Source organism: Python bivittatus, unplaced genomic scaffold (genome assembly GCF_059951505.1).
Source record: "Python bivittatus isolate LINGU-HERP-01145 unplaced genomic scaffold, Pbiv_v1 ctg000020_np1212, whole genome shotgun sequence".
In the NCBI taxonomy this organism is placed as follows: domain Eukaryota; kingdom Metazoa; phylum Chordata; class Lepidosauria; order Squamata; family Pythonidae; genus Python; species Python bivittatus.
In genome coordinates, this window is record NW_028277030.1 from 58,067,988 (window position 1) to 58,094,404 (window position 26,417).

Here is a 26,417-nt window from a genome sequence, read left to right on the forward strand (position 1 = left end):
CCTCGTGCACTTATGAGCCCCGCCCACGTCCCCGAGGCTATGGGCTGGTGGATGAAGCCGTTAGGGACACTCTGTCACTCTCGTGCTCTTTCTCCTGCTTCCGCCCCGCCTCCCCCTTCCCACGGTGGACTCCAGCGACAGCTCCTCCGCCAAAGCCACCGCTGACGGCGTCTCCCTGGCCCTCGGGATCGGAGGCCGCGTTATGGAGTCCCTAGGCAGGGATGGGGTTTCCCCGGGGTGAAAAAGAAATGGCTGTGGCGCCGTAAGTGCTACTTCTTGGGCAGGCTGACCCTCCATAGGACACAGGTCGGGAGAATCCGCCATGAGAGAGCAGTAAGCATAGGGCTGCTTTTCCCGCTCGCTCCTATTCCCTCCCCGTATATGGCAAAAGACAAGGTTTTTGAGCCCTGCTGCTGTTGCCGTTCGTGCTTGTAGCGCACCGATTTGTGAGCGAAAAAGTAGAATTCGCCTCTTCTTGCTTAGGCGCATCTTGAGAAAGCTGGAGTACGTGAACGACGTCCCTTTGGCTCCGCAAACCCTTGCAAGGCCATAAACCGGGTGCCTTGAATTAGGTTTTGTGACCTTTCCAACCCAAATACTGGAAAATATCCTAATGATGACGGTTGAAAAGTATTTCTAAGGCCTCTTACCATTTTGTAATAATTCTGTACTATCACGATTGTGTGGTAAGGTTTCCTCAGTATTATGGGTTTTTCAGGTATTGTTTTCCGCAATATTATTTTAAATTATTTATTGGATTTATATACCTTCAAATCCTTATGGGTTAAATTTGTAACTTTGCAATATGTCACGGTGCAGGAAAAAAGTTATAATGCAGGATATTCATAAAAATTCCAATTAAATGCAACTAATCACCAGTGGTATCCACAGCAAACTCTGATGAGAAAATGATGAAATGTACCTTGATATAAGTCACCCAAATGCTGTGGTTATATAACTGTGGCAGGACATCTCATTGCTGATAATCTCGTGTGTGCCATCATTTGCCTCCCCCCCCCCCATGAATTTCACAATACAGCAGACCTTTATAAACATAGGAATATATAAATAAATACATATTACTGTGTTATGCTTATAACATGTATCTGTATAAAATAGGTTCATGGAAGGTGAATCCTCCTTTCAAATTTGACCTTAAATGTTGGCTTTTCATGGGGTCTTTAATTTAACTTCTTAGGTCCCATTAGGTATTGAAACCAAAACTGAACAATTCTATATGCCTAGCTGCTGTAAGCCCAGTGAATGCAGGGTGCTCTAACTAATATTTGTATGCTTGCCCTGAATTGTTTATAATTATACAATTTTACACAATACTAATACCCTGGCTACATTTTCTTGTTTCTATAAAAGTTTTGATTGCAACCTCTCTGGTGAGGGACTCCAAAATTATGTTATGGAGTTCTTGGTGCTCTCTGAGTTTGATTTGCTTGCAGACACTTTATATGCATACTGCTAGGTAATATTATCAGTGCAAGTCATGTGATGTTACCTAGTTGGGTAGTGAAATGTCTGCAAGCAAACAACCAAGCTCAGAGAGCACCAAGAACCCCACAGTTAAACATACATTCTTTTATATGTTGGTTATACTACTGTTAAGAGTCAACTATAATAGTTATTTCATATAAATTGCTAAGAAAAGGGGGCATTGCTCTTGGGTGTCCTTATGCTCATTAAATTTCTCTGCATTATTCAGAGTGCCTCAACTGTGAAGTATCTTTTTTGAATATTCCACAATCCTATTCTGTTTTTCAGAAACTAGAAATTATTAACCTTGGTGAGTTTTTGTTTACATCGGGACATCAATATTACTTACCTAAAGATTCCTGTACATCCTGGCAAAAAAATCTTTTCTCCATTTCATGACGTTTACACCAAATTTGAAGAACTCTCCCATCATTTGCTTGTTTATTTAATCTATTATTTTCATATGCACTTGATGCATAGAAACACGCATAACCATTTGGCAATAAAAGTGAAGAATTTGAACACTATAAATGTTTAGGTATAGTCACATTTGGAACACTTACGGTAGATTCTGGTTGTTGGAGGAAAGTTTCTCCCATTGGGGATAATAGCTTTTTTTTCTGGGGCAGTATTATATGTCCTAAAGTTTATCTATCTTTACATTATTTCTATTAATTTCAAAAATTCAAAGAATAATTTCCTAAGGAATTACCATTTGAAGCATGAAATATTTCTGTTCTTCCTCTTATACATTCTTGCAGTAGTACAGAGGAAGTTGTAGCAGTTCCTTATTCCTTGCTGCTAGAAGCTAGGTATTGTTGCAGAATCTGTAGCTAACATACTAAACTAAGAAGCTTGAATAACACAGAGCAATTTAACTCCTGCCATAGACCTCAGCTCTTTAAAGGTAAATTTGTGGTTTTTATAACCTAAAATGGCAGGTCTTGGTGACAAGCTGCAATGCTTGGCTTAAATGCCATATGGAACAGAAAATAGTTGTACAAGATTTTTTGCTTAAAATACCATGCCAATACAGCAGTACAGCCAGTATAACCACTTTTATCAAAAGGAAGTATATAGGCAAATGTAGGGATCTCTACTTCAGTATACATTACCTATCTATAAAATAATTAGTTGTTATAAAAGGGATGAAAATAAATGTTGTCTTAGTATTATTCTGACATGGTAAAATTATATTATGGAATACGAGACTGTATATTTTGTACACCAGTCTCCATTCTGTTTTCGGTGTTGTCTTTTCTCCCAGTAGATCTCCGTAATTTTAAAGCCATTTTTTACTGTTAATGTCTAACCAATTTGTTTCTTTGAGCATCACTTTGTGTTCTAGAGTCCAGAAACTCCTTATATTCTCCTTTCAGTCAAATTTATGACTTACTTTATACTTTGTCAATATCCAAAATGTACATTACTTCATCTAAGAGAGAAATGGTCAACTAGCAGCCTTGGGGCAATAGTATGGCCAATGTCATGCATATATTTTCCAAACTCTGAGCATTATAATGAATACATTTTAGCATAATATTATAAACCAAGACTCAGGTGATTTAGCTTGAAAAGATCAACAACTTAATCTACTGAAATCCAGCCTTAGCCAACAGATTTTAGTAGTGATTATAATTTTCCTTACTCCTGCATGATAAGCTTAACTTGTTAGGATATATTTTTCACCTTCACATGTATTAAACGAATAGAAACCTTAGGTGTTTCTTTAATTTGAAGTCTAACTAGCCTATTAAAATCATTGTATTTAGTTCTGCAGTTTTTGTTAACCTAAAATGTTTTACATTGTGATATTTAGCAAAACATGGACACACAAAATAGAAAAAAGGTAGATTTCTGTAAACCCACTATGCTTCTGAAATAAACAAGCAAAAAAAAAAAAAATCCAATTTGAACTACATCTAATTTCTACAGTGTAGTATTGCCTCAGGCACTGCTGCTATTAGGGGACTTAGGCCCAGAAGGGACCCTGTAGGATCTTAGTTACCCATCCAGAATGTTATTTTATTTTTTCTCTAAGATTGAAAAGAAATAATATGCAAGCCTATTTCAGATAGACTACCCAGTATTTGTAGGTTTGTTTTCCACATATTTTCATATCTGTATAATAAATTATTTGGATGTTTGTTGCCAAACCATTTATTCAGAAGTGGTTCCTGCTTCATTTTCTATGCCCTTAATTAAATTACTCTTAGATACTAAAAGAAAAAAAAACTAAAGCGGTAATTCAAGGAGAAATTTTAAAGAATCACAATTAAACAATTATCACTTCTGTTGTTGTTGTTCAGTCGTTAAGTCGTGTCCGACTCTTCGTGAACCCATGAACCATATTGCGCCAGGCCTTCCTGTCCTTCACTGCCTCCCTGAGTTTGCTCAGTTTCATGCTCATTGCTTCAGTGATGCTATCTAACCATCTCATCCTCTGCTGTCCTCTTCTCCTTTTGATCTTTCCCAGCATCAGGGTCTTTTCCAAAGACTCCTCTCTTTGCATTAGGTGACCAAAGTATCTGAGCTTGAGCTTCATTATCAGTCCTTCCAATGAGCAATCAGGGTTGATTTCCTTTAAGATTGACTGGTTTGACCTCCTAGCAGTCCAGGGGACTCTTAAGAGTCTTCTCCAGCACCACAGTTCAAAAGCATCAATTCTTCGGCGCTCAGCCTTCTTTATGGTCCAGCTCTCACAGCCATACATTACTACTGGAAAAACCATAGCTTTGACTATGCGGATCTTTGTCGGCAAGGTGACATCTCTGCTTTTTAATATGCTATCTAGGTTTGCCATAGCTTTCCTCCCAAGGAGCAAGCGTCTTTTAATTTCATGGCTGCAGTCTCCGTCTGCGGTGATCTTGGAGCCCAAATAAATGAAGTCTGTTACTGCTTCCATTTCTACCCCTTCTATTTTCCAGGAATTAATGGGTCCAGATGCCATGATCTTAGTTTTTTTAATGTTGAGTTTCAAGCCAGCTTTTGCACTCTCCTCCTTCACCCTCATCAAGAGGTCCTTTAGTTCTTCTTCACTTTCTGCTATTAGGGTGGTATCGTCTGCATATCTGAGGTTATTGATGATTCTCCCTGCAATCTTAATTCCGGCTTGTGATTCTTCCAACCTGGCATTTCTCATGATGTACTCTGCATATAGGTTAAATAAGCAGGGTGACAGTATACAGCCTTGTCATACACCTTTCCCTATTTTGAACCAATCGGTTGTTCCGTGACTGGTTCTAACTTGCTTCTTGGCCCGCATACAGATTTCTCAGGAGACAGGTAAGATGGTCTGGTACCCCCATCTCTTTAAGAATTTGCCACAGTTTGTTGTGATCCACACAATCGAAGGCTTTTGCATAGTCAATGAAGCAGAAGTAGATGTTTTTCTGGAACTCTCGTGCTTTCTCCATGATCCAGCGAATGTTGGCTGGAATTTGATCTCTAGTTCCTCTGCCTCTTCGAAACCCAGCTTGTACATCCGGTAGTTCTCGGTTCACGTACTGCTGAAGCCTAGCTTGTAGGATTTTGAGCATAACCTTGCTAGCATGTGAAATGAGTGCAATTGTGCGATAGTTTGAGCATTCTTTGGCATTCCCCTTCTTTGGAATTGGAACGTAAACTGACCTTTTCCAATCCCGTGGCCACTGTTGCGTTTTCCAAACTTGCTGGCATATTGAGTGCAGCACTTTAACAGCATCATCTTTTAGTATTTTAAATATCACTTCTAAAGGACTACTATAACAAGAATAATCACATTCCAAAATTTTCATAGTTGAAATCCATAGCATTTCTACTTTTTAAATAGTTCCTTTGGCGGGGTCAAGGCAGCTTCACATTCTGAGAAACAGTGCAGAGAAAGGTGTTGGGTGTCTGAAGAATGAGGTTATGCATCTTTAGGTTGCACCCAGCCATTTTGAGTACTTTGTGCTTCCAGTTCATGGGTTTTATTGTGTCAAATTTATTTTCTAAAGTTAATTTATAACTTCATTTATTCATTGACTGCCATATTTTTCTTTGCTTTCTCCTATGAAGAGAGATGTGAATTCCATTTGGAGGTACTGCTGTTACATATTTCTAGAGGGAGAGCTATTTCCTTTTTTTGTCTTATTTTTTCTGTAGAATTGAAATCTCTTTTACAAGGTATTGAGTCTAACTTTGCTGTTCTAATCTATGAAAGCTAAATGCTACAAACTTCAACCTACTTATTAAGAAGAATAACCATTTCAAACTCTGCTTCAAAAGAAAGAGGATAGTTTTATGCTCTAATCTCACATCCACATATCTTGGAATAAGCACCATAGAGCTCAGCGGCCTTTGGAGTAGATGTGAATAGTTTGCATGATTTGTGTAAGCTAAGTAGTTAGCACAACTAGAGCCTGAAAATTTACCATTGAAAGGAACTGTACAGTACAAAGAAACCTACAGTTACACTATAAAGATCAAATAAGGGAACTATCTTATTTTGGCTCTCTGTAGACAGCCTCCAAGGTGTCAAAGTGCTGCCTACTCCTAATACAATATAGCTACAAATAGTTATGCCTACTGAAAGGACATCAAAAGTGGAGAATATACCTTCAGCTATTGTTCTGTGATCTTGCCACATTTTTGTTCTGGCCTGATTCCTACTTTATATATCTGCTACAGTGCTTGGCTTGGAATGTTAACAATGTTCTAGGGCAATGCAGAGCTTTGGATTTGAAGGCAAAAATACGCTTTGGAGTGAGGACACCCTTATCTGCAATTGCTTAAATAAGGGAGGGTAGTCACACACTTTTAGGAAAGATACATATGGCTTGAGGAGTTGCAGACAGATGCTATGTGGGTGTCCCTAAGCATGCCCAAGTATCTTTTTTTCTTAAAATATTTTTTTTATAATTATGCCAATGAATTCTATACTGTACATTTTTAATGCTAACATTGTCAAAATTGTGGTTTCATGCTTTGGAATATACTCTACATATCCTCCACTAATTTGACCAAATGTTTGAGTACTGTAGCCCCAAATCATGCATATCCTCAACTGGCTTTGGACTTGTCAATTGCAAAGATAAAATCATTCAAACATTCATATGGTATTAGCTTCTTACTGAGATGTCCTGTGTGCTCTTTACCCTTGCTCTTGCCCACTTCTTAACATTGTAGATTATACAAGTAAGATCTACATCTCTCCCCCCCTCTCCAGTATTCCTTTCAGGGTACCAGTCTTCTTCCAGATACGTGGAGCATGCTCTGTCCACTTTGAAAGACCCCACCCACCTTATGTATTTTTATACTTGACCAAACACAAATATAATAGTGATGATAGTTGCATGTTTAGTTACATAAATATCCATATTGAAACAACTAAGTTCACTATTTATATAATTGTGTCACTGTTGCTCATTTATTTGTGCTTTATATGAAATCCAGACTAGACGGTAATTGTACATACTCATAATACATTTGTTGTTGATCTATTACTGCAAGGAGATGTGCTGGCAGAATTTAGGATTGGGATGCTAATGTAACAGTTTCATTCTTAAATCATATATGAATACAGCCTACATACTATACTGTGCAAAAGTTTTAGGCAGGTATGAAAAAATGCTGTAAAGTAAGAATGCTTTCAAAAATATATATTGTAATTGTTTATCAGTTTACAAAATGAGCAAACAGTAGAGAAATCTAAATCAAATCATATTTGGTGTGACCACCTTTTGCCTTCAAAATAGCATCAATTCTTCTAGGTATACTTGCAGAGTTTTTGAAGGAACTCAGCAGGTAGGTTGTTCCAAACATTTTGGAGAACTAGCCACAGATCTCCTGTGGATGTAGGCTGCCTCAAATCCTTCTGTCTCTTCATGTAATCCCAGACAGACTTGATGATGTTGAGATCAGGGCTCTGTGGGGGCAAAACCATCACTTCCACGACTCCTTGTTCTTCTTTACATTAAGATAGTTCTTAATGACATTGGCTGTATGTTTGGGGTCGTTGTCCTGCTGCAGAATAAATTTGGGGACAATCACACGCCTCCCTGATGGTATGGCATGATGGATAAGCATCTGCCTGTATTTCTCAGCATTAAGGACACCATTGATCCTGACCAAATCTCCAATTCCATTTGCAGAAATGCAGCCCCAAACTTACAAGAAACTTCCACCATGTTTCACTGTTGCCTGCAGACACTCATTATTGTACCGCTCTCCAGCCCTTCGGCAAACAAACTGCTTCCTGATACAGCCAGATATCAAATTTTGACTCATCAGTCCAGAGCACCTGTTGCCATTTTTCTGCACTCTAGTTCCTATGTTTTTGTGCATAGTTGAGTCGCTTAGCCTTGTTTCCACATTGGAGGTATGGCTTTTTGGCCACAATTCTTCCATGAAGACTACTTCTGGCCAGACTTCTCCAGACAGTAGATGGGTGTACCTGGGTCCTACTGGTTTCTGCCACTTGTGTGTTGATGGCACTACTGGACATCTTCCAATGTCAAAGGGAAGCAAGCATGATGTCTTTCATCTGCTGCATTGTTTCCTTGGCTGACCACTGCATCTATGGTCTCAACATTGCCCATTTCTTTGTGCTTCTTCAAAAGAGCTTGAACAGCACATCTTGAAACCCCAGTCTGCTTTGAAAGTTTTGTCTGGGAGAGACTTTGCTGATGCAGTATAACTACCTTGTGTCTTGTTGCTGTGCTCAGTCTTGCCAGTGTATGACCTGTGACATAAAACCATCTTCCACAAGCTCACCTTAGTAGCAGAGTTCGGCTGTTCCTCACCCAGTTTTAAGCCTCCTACCCAGCTGTTTCTGTTTCAGTTAATGACTGTGTTTCAACCTACATATGAAATTGATGATCATTAGCACCTGCTTGGTATAACTGGTTAATCATACACCTGACTCTAATCCTACAAGATCCTGACTTTGTGCAAGTGTACAAAGTGTGCAAGTGTAAGAATTGATGCTGGTTTGAAGCCAAAGGGTAGTGACACCAAATATTGATTTTAGATTTCTCTACTGTTTGCTCACTTTGCATTTTGTAAATTGATAAACATAAACAATTACAATATATATTTTTGAAAGCATTCTTACTTTACAGCATTTTTTCATACCTGCCTAAAACTTTTGCACAGTACTGTATTTGTGTCTTTTGATGCCTTTGAACTGTGGTGCTGGAGAAGACTCTTGAGAGTCCCCTGGACTGCTAGGAGGTCAAACCAGTCAATCTTAAAGGAAATCAACCCTGATTGCTCATTGGAAGGATTGATAATCAAGCTCAGATACTTTGGTCACCTAATGCGAAGAGAGATCTCTTTGGAGAAGACCCTGATGCTGGGAAAGATTGAAGGCAAAAGGAGAAGAGGACGGCAGAGGATGAGATGGTTAGATAGCATCACTGAAGCAATGAGCATGAAACTGAGCAAACTCAGGGAGGCAGTGAAGAACAGGAAGGTCTGGTGCAATATGGTTCATGGGGTCACGAAGAGTCGGACACGACTTAACGACTAAACAACAACAAGTATTTGTGTCTTATTTGTCATCAATGAATGAACTGCAATATTAACTAAAGTAAAATGTGAAGAGGAGGGCAGTCTTTCTCAGAAAAGCACATTTTGGTAACATTCTTTGTGGCATTCATTTTGTTATGCCGCTGTTACATAATGATGCAAGCAAGTTAGCGATTGTGTAAAATTATTGCCACTGATTTGCATATGAAATGCATGCCTTTTACTGCTGCATGTTATTGTTTAGTAGGTTATAAATACTATAACAGAGAAGCGTCTGTGTGTATATGAATAGAAAATAGGTGAGAACCAACAGAAACACAGAATGAAGCTGGAGAGTTTTACCTGAAATCTCAGTCAAATATTTTACAATAAGAGAAGCTACAAAGAAGGTCCCATAAATGTATTTTCCTTTCACATTGAAACAACTTTTGTAGACTCTTTTGTATTATAAAAAGGGAGGTGATTTATTGGTCTTCAAATAATGAGTGGACATAGCACAATCATCCAGATACAGGCTAAACATAAGAATAGTTATATTAGGCAAAAGCCCATCTTAGACCAGCATTTTATTTCACACACTGGCTAACCAAAGTCTCAAGGTACAACACCAAGATTGGGGGGGGGGACCCCATCTCCTGTTCCCTTGCAGCTATTGCTTGAAATCTGGAGATAACATTGAGTCTCAAGACTAATAGCCAATTATAGACTGTCCTCCCTGAATTTATCCAATGCTCTTTTAAAACCATTCAAATTAGTGGCAATTACCACATCTTGTGATGATTCTACAAGTTGATTACATATTGTAATGTACATAACTCTTCCCATCAGTTTCACTGGTTGGTTTGAGAGGAGATAAAATTCTGTCTATCCCCATCCTCAATTTTTCAAAACTATCAGATCTCTTTTATTGCAACAAGCAAAATATTTTAAATGGTTGGGTGGTGTTCACAGAATGTTGTACTTTATCAAGCAGCCCAGGTTATTCAATCAAATGATGTCTTATTGACAAGTACCACCAAACCTATTTAAAAAACAAAACTGTATATTAATTTTGTATTATGGAAGAATTATTCAAGCACAAGCATTAAGAAAGGCCTTGACATAATTTATTCAGAATTTCAAATTTTGTGGATGTGAGAATCTGTTACACATGGGGGAGCCAAAGTATTCTTTTGACTAATGCAGAGGATAACAATTTTATATAGCATATCAGTAATGTTAGAAGAATATGAAAAACAATTATAAAGCCAACATATTTTTATGTGAATGTGTATTCATTCCTGCTTCTGTAAATTTATTTTCATTTAGATTTAAGGCACATTAATTTACTGATCAAGGACACCAAACTGTACTGCATTCAAACACTCTACAGAAGAGGATGGATTGTTACAGGCAGTGCTTGAAGATTTCATTCCTTAACAATTCTTCAGTAAACAAAAAGGATAAGAATGTCCTGTTGGGCATAGATAAGTTGATAGGTTGACCTAATAGCAAAAGTATTGATGAGTCCCTTGATAATAACTATATATGAAAACACTTGGTTTCACCCCTAAGTCTATCAGAATAAGATGCCACTCCTAATGGCTGACACAAGTAACCCAAGACACTTTCATTACTAGGTGTTTTAATGGAAACATTGAATAAAAAATCTGTACGTTCCATAAAAATAGTGTGCCCTTAGGAAAATAAGCTGTCATTGAAAGCTAGCAAAAGAAAGAAGTGGGTAGGCTTTAGAGATGTGTTAGCGAAGAATATGCTGCATTTTCTAGCAATACATTGCTGATTGTTTTTGATAGGTTTCAGCCGACTATTTCAAAAGATTTACACAATGGATCAGATTCTGCAGTCTGCCTGTACTGTTTACAGTGTTATGGACTGAAAAGCATAATTCAGGAAATGGAGTGATTTCTAATGCAATCCCAACAGAACTGAACCACCTGATCATGTTTCCTAAAACAGTTGATAGATTGATGAAAGAAACCATCATAAGTTCAGAAGATGCGGATTATGATTTGCCTGTAGGATTCCAATGCCTTAAATATAAAATAAAACCAAATATAAAAATCCTATGAATAGGTAGAAATCTTATGGTACACATCTGCAAACTTTGAATGGAAGATCATATATGACCTCTTGCAAATGGATTGTACCTTTTATTTTTTTACTTATCCTTATTTACATAATTGATTTGCTTGTCCCATTTAATCTTCAGTTACATATTGAACCATGTATTGGTTTACATATAAGGGCAAGAAAACTTGATTAGAAGTGAGCTTGTATAGATATCGGTAACTTGTGATTTTGGCATCAAATTGCAGTGTAAGGCATTACAAAAAATCTATTCAAATATATCTTCAACTTCCTATAGTTCAATTGGCAGATATTTTTCATTGAACACTTCAATAAAACTTGACATTGCCCACTAATGTATTTACATTTTTCAGCTTGTCCCGAGAAATCTGCACATATCTCCAAAATGAAATTATTTCCATGAGGAAATGATCATTTTCTTTACAAGCATTCTTACTGCTACTAGGTGCAAAAATGTTGTAGCCATGGCAGCTTCCCTTCATCTAACATGTGTTCTATGCCTGAAAGTGTGTTAGGGAGTACTGCTGCACTAGTATCAAGGGGAGCTTTTTTCTTCTATAATTTGTTTTATTGTATTATTATAAAACATAATTAGTACATAATATTATTTGAGTACAGTATTTATACAGTATTGACTAGAGATTAACAACACTCTAATGGTTAGATAACTTAAGCTTTTAAAGGTAAATAAAAAGTTTATATCTATATTAACTATGATTTCTAAAATGTCAATGTTTGAGGGGCAGCTATTGAACAGTATCAGTGTCGTCATAACAGTGACAAGCCACATACCTCCCCCATGAAGTTGGCAGGCGTACAAAACTCCAACCTAGTTCAGTTGTGCTTGCAGATGTCTCATTTGGTGTACTTAACTTATTTTGAAGACTAAGAATCCAGCAAATTGCATTTCAGATGATTTCTTAAAATTGTAGTGGAAGCTAAATACTCAATAATAATATCAAATACTCATATTTTTAGATACCTGAAGATATAGAAAAATTACAATTGCATGAGAAGATTTCTGTTCACATGACAGAACTTCCTCCTGAAGTCCCTTGTGTATCTTATCAGATGATACAAACACTGTAATGTACCCAGAAAGTCCTTCACAGGTGAAGCAATTGTTAGGATAAGAAGTTAATGAATATTGTTAAAGAAATAATAGTTACAAATTCTGACAATTTTCAGGTCGTTCCAGTTTCCCATCTACCTTTATCAGAACCTGAATATCTTAATAATTTAGCTATATTCTTTCTGTGCCTTTTTTCTGGGTATATTTATTACAAGGACTGCTATAAGGTTATAATAGATAACATGTATGTTGATAGTAAATTGCAGATTACTATGTTACATGTGCTAATTTTTAAAAATTGCTATCTATCTGTCTATCTACTCGTCAAAACTGAATGTTCCTTAGGACTGAAATAGTTTGATTTATTCATGTAATTACTGAATATAAAAGTGTAATAATATTTTTGGAAATAAGAAATGTACTAGAAGTCCAATCTAGTCAAATACTCATTCTGTCTCATAAGTGAAATGAAATATTCAACTTTAAAAAGTAATGTTCCTGTTGGTGAAATATTTGCCATTATGCAGAAGGTGTATGACACATCACTTGAGAGACACAGAGAAAGAAATTAACTAAAATAACTCCACTTAGTGTTTGAAAGAGCAATGTAATGAAATCTGTTTGCTGTGCTAGCTGTCTCCAGATTGGGCTGTAATTACACCACACAAGGAAGAAAGGTAGCTGAGTCTCAATCTGGATCATTTATGTAAACTCAGCCTTCTTGTCAACGATGTTCTCAGATTGCAAGCATGCAAACCACAAAAATCATCTCCTATGAACAAAATAGAGACAGTGTCTGATTGCAGGCTTCTGATATACCATGTATTCTCTCTGTAATTAGACTTTAACATTTGACACAGTAAGGTTAAAACACTTCTTATACATCCATTCAGGGAATGAAATCCTGTACGGAGGGAAGAGAAAAAGAACTATCACTTAATACTTTGTGATAGAGAATTGAAGCAGAAATTGATTGAAGTAACATTTATTTGGCAAAAATGAACACTGAGTAAATCTCTTGGTAAATATAAGAAAATACAGTATCTGCTTTTGCATGATATAGAAAATGCAAGCAGAGTTTAAAGCTCCATTTTTAATCAAACTGAAAATTTCACAAACAGAACACTCAGCACGAAAGAGCATTTTCCATACTTACACTGCTCTTTCAGCAACCTTTTTAAACACATTAGGGACAAAGTTATTTTATGTTTCAGTGCACAGAGAGACTGCTAAAGAAACATTTTATGTAGTCAGATAAAAATCCTTTCCTTTCTGCCCTTTGTGTTGATAAATTGCTAGATTAATTCTACTTTTAAGCACCCCGCTTTCTGGTAGATTTAGAAACCACTGCTCCCAACACCTGCAGCTCCATGGCCCCCTCTGTCTTCCCTACTGCAGGAAAACCACAGGCCACCATGCTGGCGCCATCCCTGACTATGTCCAATCAATAAGGACTTATTTCCTGTCCATTTGCTGAGGTCACACAAGCTAGTGTCATTAATTATTTCTACCAGTGCAGCCTCAAGTGTGCTTCTGGCATGACAACTGAAAACTGTTTGACCTTTTTTTCCCTAATTTTGTTTGTAGCAGTTCCAAAGGAGATGTGTTCATTTGGGAATGTAGTGAATGGAACAGAAACACTTTTTTTTAAAGCCACAAATGCATTTGGATCCCTAGCAATGGCACATCTCACTTTCGCAATCACCTGTTCTGTTCTGCGTCTTTCCACAAATGAACAGCGGTTTCTTTTTTTCAGTTCCACATTAAGAAAATCTTGTCACAGCATAAACAATGTTTTCTAAGGCAGATCTGGCCTCGGAGGGAGGGAAACATTCTAGAGCTTCCAGTGCACTGTTTCCATGGCAACGACATAGGTCAATAGCTGAAGTCACACCTTTGCCAGCCTTGATTGCATCTTGCAACTGTGAGAAAACACATGCAGAGTATTGTCAGCTCGGACAGAAATAACTATATGCAGAATGCTTAAGAAAACATTATGGATTTTGTAGTTTCATGGACTGGGTTTCAAAGGAGTATTTAACTATAGTACTTAAACTATATTGGTATCCTCTAATCAATGAAACAGTTTAATTGATTTAAATTAGTCCATCATTTATAGATAACCCAAGATATTAAGCCATGTTATTGGTTATTATGTAACTAAAGTAAAAAGCTTTCAAATATTCATCTGTATAATGTGTAATTAACTAGAAGGGATAAAACAAAGTACTTTGTATTTAATAAATTCATGAATATACGTTTTGAATTAAATTTCACTATCAGCAAGTACATTAATATACTATAATTTTTGTGTTGCATGTTCCAATACAATGCATATTGCACTATTTATATATTTCGCAGTTTAAACTGGATAAATTTTTCAGAATAAATTTTCTGTGATAGTAACAACCCTCAAAACTCTTTCCTCTGGAGTACATTTTTTTCTGCACCCAGACCTCAATAAGATTAATCAAGAGCCAAAACAACATACATTTCAGTTCTTGGAAGTATTCCACCAAATACAATGTTTTTACTCTAAGGGCAATCATGGGCTGGTCTAACTTACATCAACTTGCACTGTGCAGAATTTTTTGAGACTTTGCTTGTTAGAAGCATTTCGTTATGAACAATTAAACAATTCTGTAACATAGAACAAACTTGTGGCACCTTAACGATTAAATATACATTATGGCACAAGGTTTCTGAATCATATGATGTGAACTATATGAAAATTTTTGCCATGATAAATAAGTTAGTGTTTGCAATGCCAAAAGACTGATATTTTCACAGCCAAAGACTAATACACCTATTTCTCTGAAAACAATTATAAAAAGGAAAGAAATTATATTAGAAAGTCAAAACAATGAATAACAGCTTCTTCTTGGATTTAAGGATACATCCAGATGTTTTGGGCTATAACTGCCATTTTTGGGAGTTTGAGAGCTGTAGTTTGAAACATAAGATAGGTCCCAGGTTGCCTACCCTAAGTTAATACGGTTGGATCATAAATTCAACTAGAAAATATGAAGCATATGTTTCATAATGTAGCTGGATTAGTGGTATTTAAAGTGGAATTTGCAATACTTATATGAGCCTCTGCTTCTGCAAAAGAGAGAGCTTTATCCTGAATGGAAATAACATTGCTTCCCTGTTAACTTACAACATCTTAACATACATATTACATCATGAGAAACACAGATAACAAGACTTTTCTATCATGAACATCTGATTTCTTTTTAATACGATTTTATTAAAGACATTTTAAAAGAATAAAAATACAAAAGTTTGAAAGAGAAAAGGAAAGTTAAAAAAAAGTTTTTAAGTGCAAAGAAAGAAGAGAAGGAAGGGAAGCAAAGGAAAGGCTATAAAGAAGCAGCTTCTGGTTTTCTTTAACTGCAGTTACAAGTACATTTATGTTTTACCCTCTTTCTCTAAGGTTACAAAATAATCTTCTTTCCATAGTCTACCCTTTCTAATCATCAATCCATAAATCACAAGTTCATTTTTTTCTGTTTTCAGCAAAAAGTCCATAAGGGGTTTCCAGTCACTAATAAATATAGTCATTGTCCTTTCTCTAATCAAACAAGTCAGTATTGCCATCTCTGCTAATTCTGTCATCTTCACCAGGCATTGTGGGTATTTCAGAGTCTTTCCATTTTTGTGCATATAATACTCTTGCAGCAGTTATCATTTTTTTAAAAAACATTTATTTATCGAATTTGTCACCGCCCCTCTCTTGAATGATTCTGGGCGGTTTACAAAACAATTAAAATCAATTAAAATTACAAAATTACAATAATAAATAGAAAATAACTGGCAATCACTCAGGGAGCGTCATGGAGGCGCTACCCACCCCCAAGATTGGATAAAGTTGTTATGCCCCCATGCAAGCTGGCAGAGCCAGGTTTTTCTTTCCGGAAGGCTGGTAGGGTAGGGGCCTGCCGCACCTCTGGGGGGAGAATGTTCCAAAGGGCGGGAACAACGGCAGAGAAGGCTCTTTTCCTGGGCCCCGCCAGTCGTCATTCTCTCACTGACAGGACCCGCAACATGCCCTCTCTGCCTGACCGGGTGGGACGGCTTGATGTGATGGGGGTAAGACAGTCCCTTGGGTAACCTGGACCCATGCCATGTAGGGCTTTAAAGGTGATAACCAACATTATATTGTGTGTGTGTGTGTGTGTATAAAAAATAAAAATAACCTTCCATAACTCTTTTCTAATTGTCTGTCTGTTAGTCCCAACAAGAATTCTGGTTTCAACTGAATATTAATTTTTAAAATTCTTTGTATCATTGTATATATTTGAATCCAAAATTTTCTGGCTTCTCTGCAAGTCCACCAGGCATGATAAAATGACTATGTTCTCCACATTTCCAGCATAAATTTGAAGTACCTTTATACATTGTAGATAATTTCTCTAGAGTCATGTACCAATGGTACATCATTTTATAAAAGTTTTCTTTTAAATTATAAATTTTATTTATTTTATATTTCAAATTTGGACACCACCTATCTCATGAGAAAGTGGCTCTGGGCGGTTTACATTAAAAACAACAAATAAATATTAATTAAAATACAATAAAAATAGTATAAAATACAATAAAACCACATATTGTTTTTTCAGTCCTTTCAGCCACATTTTCCCATTGTTCCATCAGTATGTTATGTCCAAAGTTCTTAGCTGTTTTATAATACATTCTTTCACTTGATCTTCCTCCGTTTCAAATTTCAACAAAAGTTTATATATTTTAGCAATTACATGTTCATTTGTACATAGTTCAATTTCAAATTCTGTCTTGTGCTGTTCAATTCCAAATGTCCTGTTATCTACCTTAAATCTTTCTCTTAACTGTGCGTAGGAAAACCACTGAAAACTAAATCCCTCTGAGTCAATTGATTTCTTGATTTCATCTTATATTCTCCATGCTCTATGGATATTTGATTGTGAAATATTCCTAATAAAGATACAAACTTTTCTTTTTGCCTTGTATTTTAAGTTCTGTCCCACTGAATTTTTATTACTTTTCAATGCCTTATTGTCATCATTTTTATGTTTAAGTTTGTGACATTGTTCACAGCTCTAATGTTCTTTGAGAAAAGGCAGTTTAATATATCAACATAACTTTAAAGAAATGAAGATATAATAGAGAGGATATTCATATTCTTTCTTCCAAAGATCTTAAATTGAGGTCCATGGTCCTCTACCTCCATTTTATCCTCCCAGCAATCCTGTGATGAGGTTTACAGCTGAGATGCTGTGACTTTCCAGTATCTCTGCTAGTCAGCGTGCTTCTTTCCCACTTCTTGAAGCTTTCGTATCAGTATTTCTTCTAAGTTTGTTTACACACAGTTATCATGAAGGGACAACTGGGATAAGATAAAAGGAAAATATTCCTTATATTAAATCATCTTCCCCTTTTCTTAGCTCTGTCCAACTTGACATCCATTTCAAAACAGAGTACAAAAAATAATTTATCATCCTGCCACATGGACATTTTTAGATAATTTATCCATATTTAACTATCAGGCATACTTACCGCATTATTTCTTTCAAAGTGGGTAAAACCAGCCATATTCTTGTAAGATAAACATATTCAAGTAAGAAATGGATAGTTAATACCACAAATGTGTTTTGTACTTTCAGCTATGAGCAGGCACTTGTACTTTAAAAGGAGCAGCTGATCTTCTGTTGAAATAGGAGGGCATTTATCTCAAATGGGGTTAACAAGGGACAGGACTGAGATATCACTTTTAGGGAGGTGGTCATATTCAGAAAGAAAGGTTAGGATCAGCCACAGATCCTGTAATTTAATGTACCTTAGAAACCTGAGATGTTCCATAATTGCTTTCTCCAAGTGTCCTTGAATTGAGATACAATGTACTTTTATCTATTTATTTATAACATGCCTAATTTTTTAAATAACCCAAAACTGCTGACCTAAGGCAGTAGGATACAATAAAAACCACCTCTACAATCAACTAAAAGCAGCAGCACACAGAAGTAAAACAGTTATTGCTATCTAACAGCAAATGTCTAAGTCACATTCCTCAGAATTCTTACCTAAACAGGAATTATTTGTGTACTTTCTAAGCTTTAGCAGAAATGAAGTTTCTGCAGAAAATGGAATGGAATCTAGCACACACTGATTTGAACTTGAGGTCTGACCACTTCATTACATATTTCTATTTTCTCTAAGGCCTCAGTTCTCCAGTTTAATGAGCTTTTCTGCTAGAATGTATGCCCAAAAAGGCTTTTGTAGAGTCCTTCAAGTTCTAACTTACACTAAAAGAAATCAGTGGTGTTTTCACCTACCCCTATGAGACCTATCAACTAATCAACAAGATTGCTATATGCTTTAGGTAATTTAAAACAATAATCTCTAATATCATTATTTACCCCTAATACTATTTCTGGCTCTAGGTCTTTAGTTCTATCCAAGAAGCAAGTTGGCATTTTTTACTCTTCCAATATATAGTTATTTCTAGAAGTAAATATGAACATTTACAGCTTCTTTACTAGGCAGGAATATGTGGATTAATGGCATTGACTATTAAAAATTGTATGAGCTTTTTCATTATTATTTAAGGTGAGAATATGAAGAAAAATTCCACTTCAGTACCAGCTACATTACACAAAAATATTCAAGAATTTCACATCCAACATTGACAAAAATCTGTTGATTCTTATTAGTCTCCTATACAGAAGAGGCACTGACAAAATGCTACAAAAGTCTGCCCAAACTGAAACAAATAGAAAAAAGGAATAGCCCAAATCCAGCTACCCTTGCTTTTGCAAACTCATACTTCAATGTGCATTCTTTATTTGGAGCTTCAACCTTCTTGCTGTTCCCACATCTGAATAAACTTTGCATCTACCATATCCAGGAAAGCAAATGTATACAACTACACCAGTCTCTCAAATATAAACAGAATCCAAGCTTATCCATCTTTAGAGCAAATCAAAATCACAGAACAATTCTTAACTGCAGAAAACTTCAGAAGCAAAAGTTTCCTGCTCTAATCAGTGACCTGACTCTCACTCAGATCAACCATTCCCTGCTCTCTTGCTCTCATTTGGTTCTCAGCCTTCTTAATTGGGTACTTAAATGGCATCCTATATCAAACCTCATAACTTGCTAAAAAGAAAAGAAAAGAAAAGAAGCAAACCTAAAATTGATTTGTGGTCAAGAAAGTACCTAATCTATTAAGAGTTTGCCATGCTTTTCTAATTTTATTTTTCTCTTGTGGAGAACCTTCTGCCTCGCTAAGTGCTGATATTTAGTCTACCAAGCTGTTAGCCTGAAATAAGGCCAATACAATTTGTAGCTAATAGATTTATTTTTCCTTGTTACAGTTGGAATGTTTCCGTATTTCTTACTATAGATTTGATTGGTGTTTGTGGCTTCACTCCTTAACCTCTTCCTCCTTTTTAAATGGCAGCTGGACAAACATTTATTTAAAGTGCTTCATTTTATACAACTTTTTGGCTCTGCTATAATATCACTCTTCCTGTCAAAACACAAAATTGCACAAATACTGCCAAATATTTAACAGTTTGACTCTTTTATTATATATAGGGAGTATAATTTTACTACAAAACTATGCCTACTGGGTTGGATCCAGATTTCACCATTAACAAATAGAAAGTCTCATTTTGGCTATAGGAAACTTTTGATTCAGTGAAGGAATTCTCTTGGTAGGCATCAGATATGCGACTTTGCTAATTTCCTTTTTCCAGTGTGGTCTGCAGCACCACTTCCTCATGTTTCCAAAGGATTTCCCACCTCCAATAGGAAAGTTTCAAGGGCTCCAGGGAAATTAGGAAACTATCTACAGCAGATTTGTGCTGCCAAATCTGGATTCTTAATCTTTATTTGGATCATAGAGTGTGAAGCTATGAAGTTCAAATGGCAAAGAAGAAAGGTTCAGTAAGATAGATTTTTTCTTAAATAGCCAGCTGAAGCAATTGCATAAATTACTTATAGAAATATATTATCAAAGAAATATATTAATACAGGAAAAGCAGTGCTCCAGAATCTGCTTACAGAATCAGAGCAAAGTTAGAAAATTACTGCAAACAATTCAAATGTATTTACTTGTGAGACTGAGTACATGTTTTTTTAGTATTACTTTTAATTATGGCCTGACACTGTAGTCATATAAATGCAAAAAAGATACATACCATTTTATCCACATGTGCACCCAGACATGGCAGAAGCAGCTCTCAACAGCCTTTTTTTTCTACTAAGTCCCCATGATGCTGCCTTCATCTCATCCCCAACCATACCTAAGGCAACCTTAGTGTACTTACTTTTAAAGTAGTGCTTAAGCAGGCAAGAAGTTACGGCAGTTTTACTGCGGATACAATCTGATGTTCTTCTGTGACCATTTTATCAGTGGTGCTGTTAAGGTAACTGTAGGGCAATTGGATCAGCCTGGCATCGATTAGCCATTTTTGGCTGCTGCTGTGGGCACAACCCCTCCCCTCTGCTCCCTGGGTACGGTCTTCCAGAACCATTCAGCCTTGGACATTTCTTTCAGAATGAGCTCTCTCTCTTTACCTGCTTGGTCCCTAAGTCAATCTCAGCTTGGAGACCTGGACTGGCCCAAATAGCACCTATCTAGTGGTGGTGGTGGCAGTGTCATGGAATGGAAAAAGAGCTGGCCTTCTCCCTTCTGCTTCACAATGCAACCACACCCTCCCCCTTTGTCAGCTGTTGTTTGGGCTGATTTGGCGCGTGGGTTTAGTGCTCTTCCAGAAGAATGCTAAAGTTGTGTTTAAAAATTGGTGCAAATGAAGCACCTTTTGAATCACCATCTTTTTCAATAAAGTAGCCGTAACTTTTGCAGGGCTCACACAGCTGCTTTGAAAAATGCCCCTGGTTGTCTCTCTGGGTGCATAGATGTACAGATTACACTTGCACTGAGTTTTCCAAAAAAGTGTCTGCTTTGCACACTGGCACTGACTATAGCACTAAATTTTTAATGTGGAAGGGGAGATACTAACAGACCACTAGTTTGAGTAATAATCAGTAATCTGATGATTGCTGCAAATGAAGAGACCAGCAGTAAATTCTAACTTAATCATGCAACTAAAATTTATCCTATGGATTAAAATGTTTGCAATTCAAGATACTGTGTAAGCCCAACCTTATCTACACTTGCTATATTTATTTACTTCACACCATGCCATTTTCAGGAACCCTTTGTCATTTCCTTACATATAATTATATCATTTCCTTACATACAGTTATATCCAGTACTGTTCATTTTCTTAATTTCTGATCAGAAAAAAAGACTACACCTGCAAAGAGGAATCACAGGCAGTATACAGGTTTTGAGGATATACACTCTCAGCAAAGCGCTTTCAAGCACCGCTCCTAATGTTTTCACATTTAACCTCTATCTTTTACTCCTTTTTGATCATGGGAATCTAAAGGGGAAAGAATTCCTCCCCCCCGCCGAATAGGATATCAAACATGTCATCGTGGATAATTGATTTGCATGTAGTCACCATTCTCTAGAAAAATTAACTAGTCTTCACAGATTAAGTATCAGTACTATGGCTTCTCATAGTAGTATCTAAAGTAGGCTTTTGAAATAAGCAAAAATCTTCTACAGAAAAAGGATACTGTAGAATGCAAAATACATGTTGCAGGACTTTGCATTTTGGGAGTGGGGAACCCAAGTCAGAACTTACTTGTAAAGTTAAAATTTCTATATTAAAGGAAACTGGAACTTCAGCATGGGGCAAAGTAGTTGTCAGGTTCCTTCCTTGAGCTAGCTCTAATTCAGCAGAAGCTACCCGGACATTTGACATGGCAGAGCTAATTAAGAATCTTTATTGCACACTGGACTGAAGCCACTTAAATTAGTTGATTGCCCTCTGTTAAAATGTGGATGCAATCCTTTATTGCTCCCTCACAATTTAAAGCCAGCACTTCTTTCTCCTGCCTTTCCCACGGCTTAATGGACACCTTGCTTTGAGTTTCTCACGCTTTCTGTGAGGTAGCAGTTGGTTATTGACATATTTGGCATTCCTGCCAAGAGAAACTCTAGCTCCCGATGTATCTCCCACAATAGCATCATGTGTATCAAACTGAAAATAGACTGTAGGATTGATTACAGTCTCAAGTAATCTTTACTGTGGTTACTTGCACAAAATTAACACTTTCCTTTTCCTTTGTTTTTGTTATGTTAGAACAATAGCAGAGTGTTTTATAGAACAATAGAGTATCATAATTATTAACAATAACATAGAAGTTCCATCCCAATTTCAACATGTTTTTTATTATCCATATAGATTATGAATCTCATGGGTTCTCCACAATGTATACTAAACAATGAGAATGCTTTCTTCCTGCTCCGCAATGAGAATTGTAAGATTGTTTCAACTTCTGTTAACGAGATTCAAACCAGACTATCAAACATTAGTAAGAGATATGAATTAAACCTACAGTATCAGACAGGTTTTGAAACTTAACATACATAAAATTCAAGCAAAGTGATAGAAACAATAGTTATCACCACTAAAGGTCCTTGTTAAAGGTACGGTATTTCATACGTTCCTATAAATGCTATGCTTGGCATATCTAAAGATTAAGCACCTACTGTATGTAGGACAGAAAATACTCACTCAAGGCACTCACATTCACAGTTCAGTATGGTGGCCTTCTCAAACAGCCATTTGTAGTTTTCAGTGTGCAGTCACAGGAGGATAGAGCTTGGATGCTGACAGGCACAGGATCAAAATTTGTATATGATGTGCTTACACTAGCAAATTCACCCTGTCTTAAGGCCATTACAGAATCAACAGGTCTACTAAACGTTAAGCCTTGCTCATTAGGGCTCAAACACGTGTGTTCTGTCTGTCTCCCAGATGCCTTTCTTTCAGTTTGCCTTTCAAAGGCAAAAGTAACAATGAAAAAGGCTCACAAAAACAGCAGCAGGTTGATCTATAACAACCAGGCACTGATGTGAATCACCCATTTTCCCTGGAGATTCTGGAAAATGAGACTTTCCAGCTACCCTCAGCAAAATGGTTCCATTACCAAATTTTGTGAAACAGCAGGCATTTCTGAACATATGTCCATTCAGGCAAGTCCAGGCTAGTGGAAGCTCTTCCCATCACCACTATTTTATTACAGTTAAATTTTGGGATAGAGGACTGGCAAATAAAATTGGCATAAAATATCTATGGTAGCTGTGCACACAAGCTGTAGTTACAAGTATTCCCCAAAAGTAAATGATTACAATATAACTAGCCTAGAGGCTCTCAAATCTGATTCTAATAAGCCTTCTGAAAACAAGAACAATAATAATTTCATCAGTAATACACAGGAGCAATAAGAAACAAACCCAGGTACATGAATATTTGTTGGCTGTACACCTGATTATCATGCTACTTTGCAAATGCATCCAATTCTGAGTCTATCATGCCTGAAATCAGACTCAGCTGAAAATCCAGTCCTGCTCCATTATTGCATTTTATATACCTGTATCACACACATGGTACTGTAATTGCTGTAAGCTGCTTTATGAGGCAGTTTGTGATTGAAATGTGAGATGAAATAAATAATGTAACAGTAATTCTGAGGTTCATTCATATATTCCTTTAAACATAAAAGTTAACAAGTCTTTAGAATGAAGACATATTTTAGCTACTCACCTTGCTATAGTCTATTAAGTCTCCTTTGCCTTGAGCCTTAAACAGTGTAAGAAAAACAAATAAAATTTATTTTATTACAACTCTGTAAATCATAAGCTGCACAAGACTGTAAGAAAGATCTAGCATGTTGTGCTAAATAGAAAACACATCAATTTCATCAGGTTTGAGGATCACATTTGGCTTGTCAGGTGTCTACTACTCTCTGTTCTACTGACATCTTTCAGAGTGGACACGATACACACTGCACAAAGAAATGGGTTCTTTCAACTAGTTCTCAAGTGGAACTCTTTGTTTTGCCTCTGAGAAAGGCTGTGATGAGTTTATGGATCAATGAAGCATGGCCCTTAGCCATATTCAGCATTATTTTCCTCTATGCAATTACAGTCACATGAGAAAGAGTGGGAGCAAGCATATTATGTCCACCCCTCCATGTAACCTATAGTAGCAAATACAACTCTGAAGGATCAGCCTTACACAAAAACAGGGCTTTCAATGTGGAAAATACACACTGTCAAACTTTTTGAAGGGTTCCCCAGGAAGGGAAGAACAAAAGAAGGAAGGGTGCAACGCAGGGACTTTTGCCTTATTTCCCATTTAAGTATCCATTGAATAAAGAGTCGTTTATTAAAAGACTTATATCAAGGTTTATATTAAAATGCTTCACTCAAGATAGCTTTTGGGAAGGAATCACAATCATAACATAAGCAATAATATCAAAGCTAGTAGTCTAACGTTTGCCCAACCAGCTGTGTTTTGAATTGTAATCATACATGCATGAGCAGCTCTTTCCCTCTGCTCTATGCTAGAAGTATTCAATTATTGTAAAACTAAAACTGTAGGGAAGGCAAGCATATTTTAAATTACATTTATTTTTGTATTTTAATAAAATTGAGTCTAACAGAATGAATTTTAAAAAGAAATTACCATAAGAATCATAGACTTTATGCACATACACACACTCAACAGTAGCACATTTAATTTCTAACTGTACTAAATAATAAACATACAGAAGTAGGAAAACTATTTCTTTTTATAAATTCTTAGTATTCTTCAAATGGAAGAAAAGAGAATTATAACAATAACATTCTTCATGAAACTGAATCATTGGGTTCAGACACTATAGCTGTGGTTAACTATGATTTTTTAAAAACAAATTGATGTGAGGGGATAATTATGATTTAGTAAGATGTACAAACATAGCCACTATAGATATAGCTATTTACTTACCTCTTTAATTTGCTTAATCCAGACTTCTCTTCCAACAAACTCTTGATGGAATACTACAGGAGCAGAATTTAAGCCAAATGCCAGGGAATCATTCGAATTTCCACTAATAAATGGCAGAATATCAACATTTAGCTGAAAGAGGGGGATTAAAATTAATAAGTTAGTTTCCAAAGGAAATGCATTTCATCAACAACTAATATTATGTAAGGCTTTAAAAATATAAATTGCATAAGACCAGATACAATGCCTTGAACCAATACACACTATTCAGAGGTTTTCAGGCTATTCCTGTCTCTATCATCTGATTAAAATCTAACAAGAGGCATATTTTGAAGAAGTCTGTGAGAACACTATATAGTCTGTGCAAACACTATATAAATAGCATAGGATCTCTGTGAATATCAGGGATGGAAGTCAGGTTCTGTTCCTACCAAAACATTATCTCCATATACATAATTTTATTTCAAATGTTGGAGGTTTGGACTTGCAGGCCACAAAGTAAATTTTAAAAAGTAATCAAAATCTGGTGAAATTTGAAGTGACTTTTCTGATGGGGATACCCTGGGTTGAAAAGATTGTTAACTCCTTGAATAGGAGTGAATGTCAACTCATTAATAAGGGAGAAAGTAACACAGTGCAACTGGGGATACTAATCATATGAGGTTTCAATCAGCTCTCCTGTATTGTCATCTATATATATATGGGTATATACAAGTACACATTCCATCATGCTATTTCTCTTCAGGTTAAGCAACATAATGCAAAGTGCAGAAAAGTAAAACAAAATTAAAGGCAGAAGATAAGAGCAAAGAACTGGAAATCTAACTAAACTGACCTTACCCTAACACCATTCACTATATCTATCCATAAGTTTCCATCCTTGCTCCTGTCATGTCTACACACTAATCCATAAACTGCCTTTTGTTCTTTGATCATCTCATCTCTCTTTTTGAGGATCTCATCAACCCCATTCAAACATGACTGCCTCAGTCTCCCACTTCCTCTCAATTTATTCACTTCATACATTTGTTTGACCCTCATTCATTCTCTTTATATGACAAACCACATCAACATATTCCTTTTCTATTGGTTGCACATTTGCATTCAGTCTATATTCATTCATCATCTATTCATTCTTGTTTGACCCTATCTTTTCTTGTTTCATCACACATGCACACTCTTTGAGTAACTAATTCCCATTGCATTAGGTTTTCTTTTATACCACTCCTGACATATCCAACTCGCACTTCCGCATATTAAAGTAGGCAGAATCACACTTTTCTTTACAGCCATTTTTCCTTATTTTGACAAATATTCATTCTTCCCATTGCTCTTCTATCAGCATTTGCATATCTGAACATTTCTTCATCCATTTCCACACCTTT

The 26,417-nt window shown here is 36.4% G+C and overlaps 1 protein-coding gene across 1 annotated transcript in view; it reads right to left on the reverse strand.

The window, feature by feature from the left end:
- Positions 1–9,414: 9,414 nt before the first annotated feature.
- The window catches only part of PDSS2 (decaprenyl diphosphate synthase subunit 2), an 85,635-nt gene continuing 68,632 nt past the window's right edge, over positions 9,415–26,417 (reverse strand). The window contains exons 6-8 of the mRNA XM_088139009.1: positions 25,033–25,164; positions 23,806–23,841; positions 9,415–14,061 (exon numbers count right to left, since the gene is read on the reverse strand). Coding sequence (XP_087995135.1) covers positions 13,903–14,061; positions 23,806–23,841; positions 25,033–25,164 — 327 coding nt within the window. The 3' untranslated portion in view covers positions 9,415–13,902. The remainder of the gene's footprint in view (positions 14,062–23,805; positions 23,842–25,032; positions 25,165–26,417) is intronic.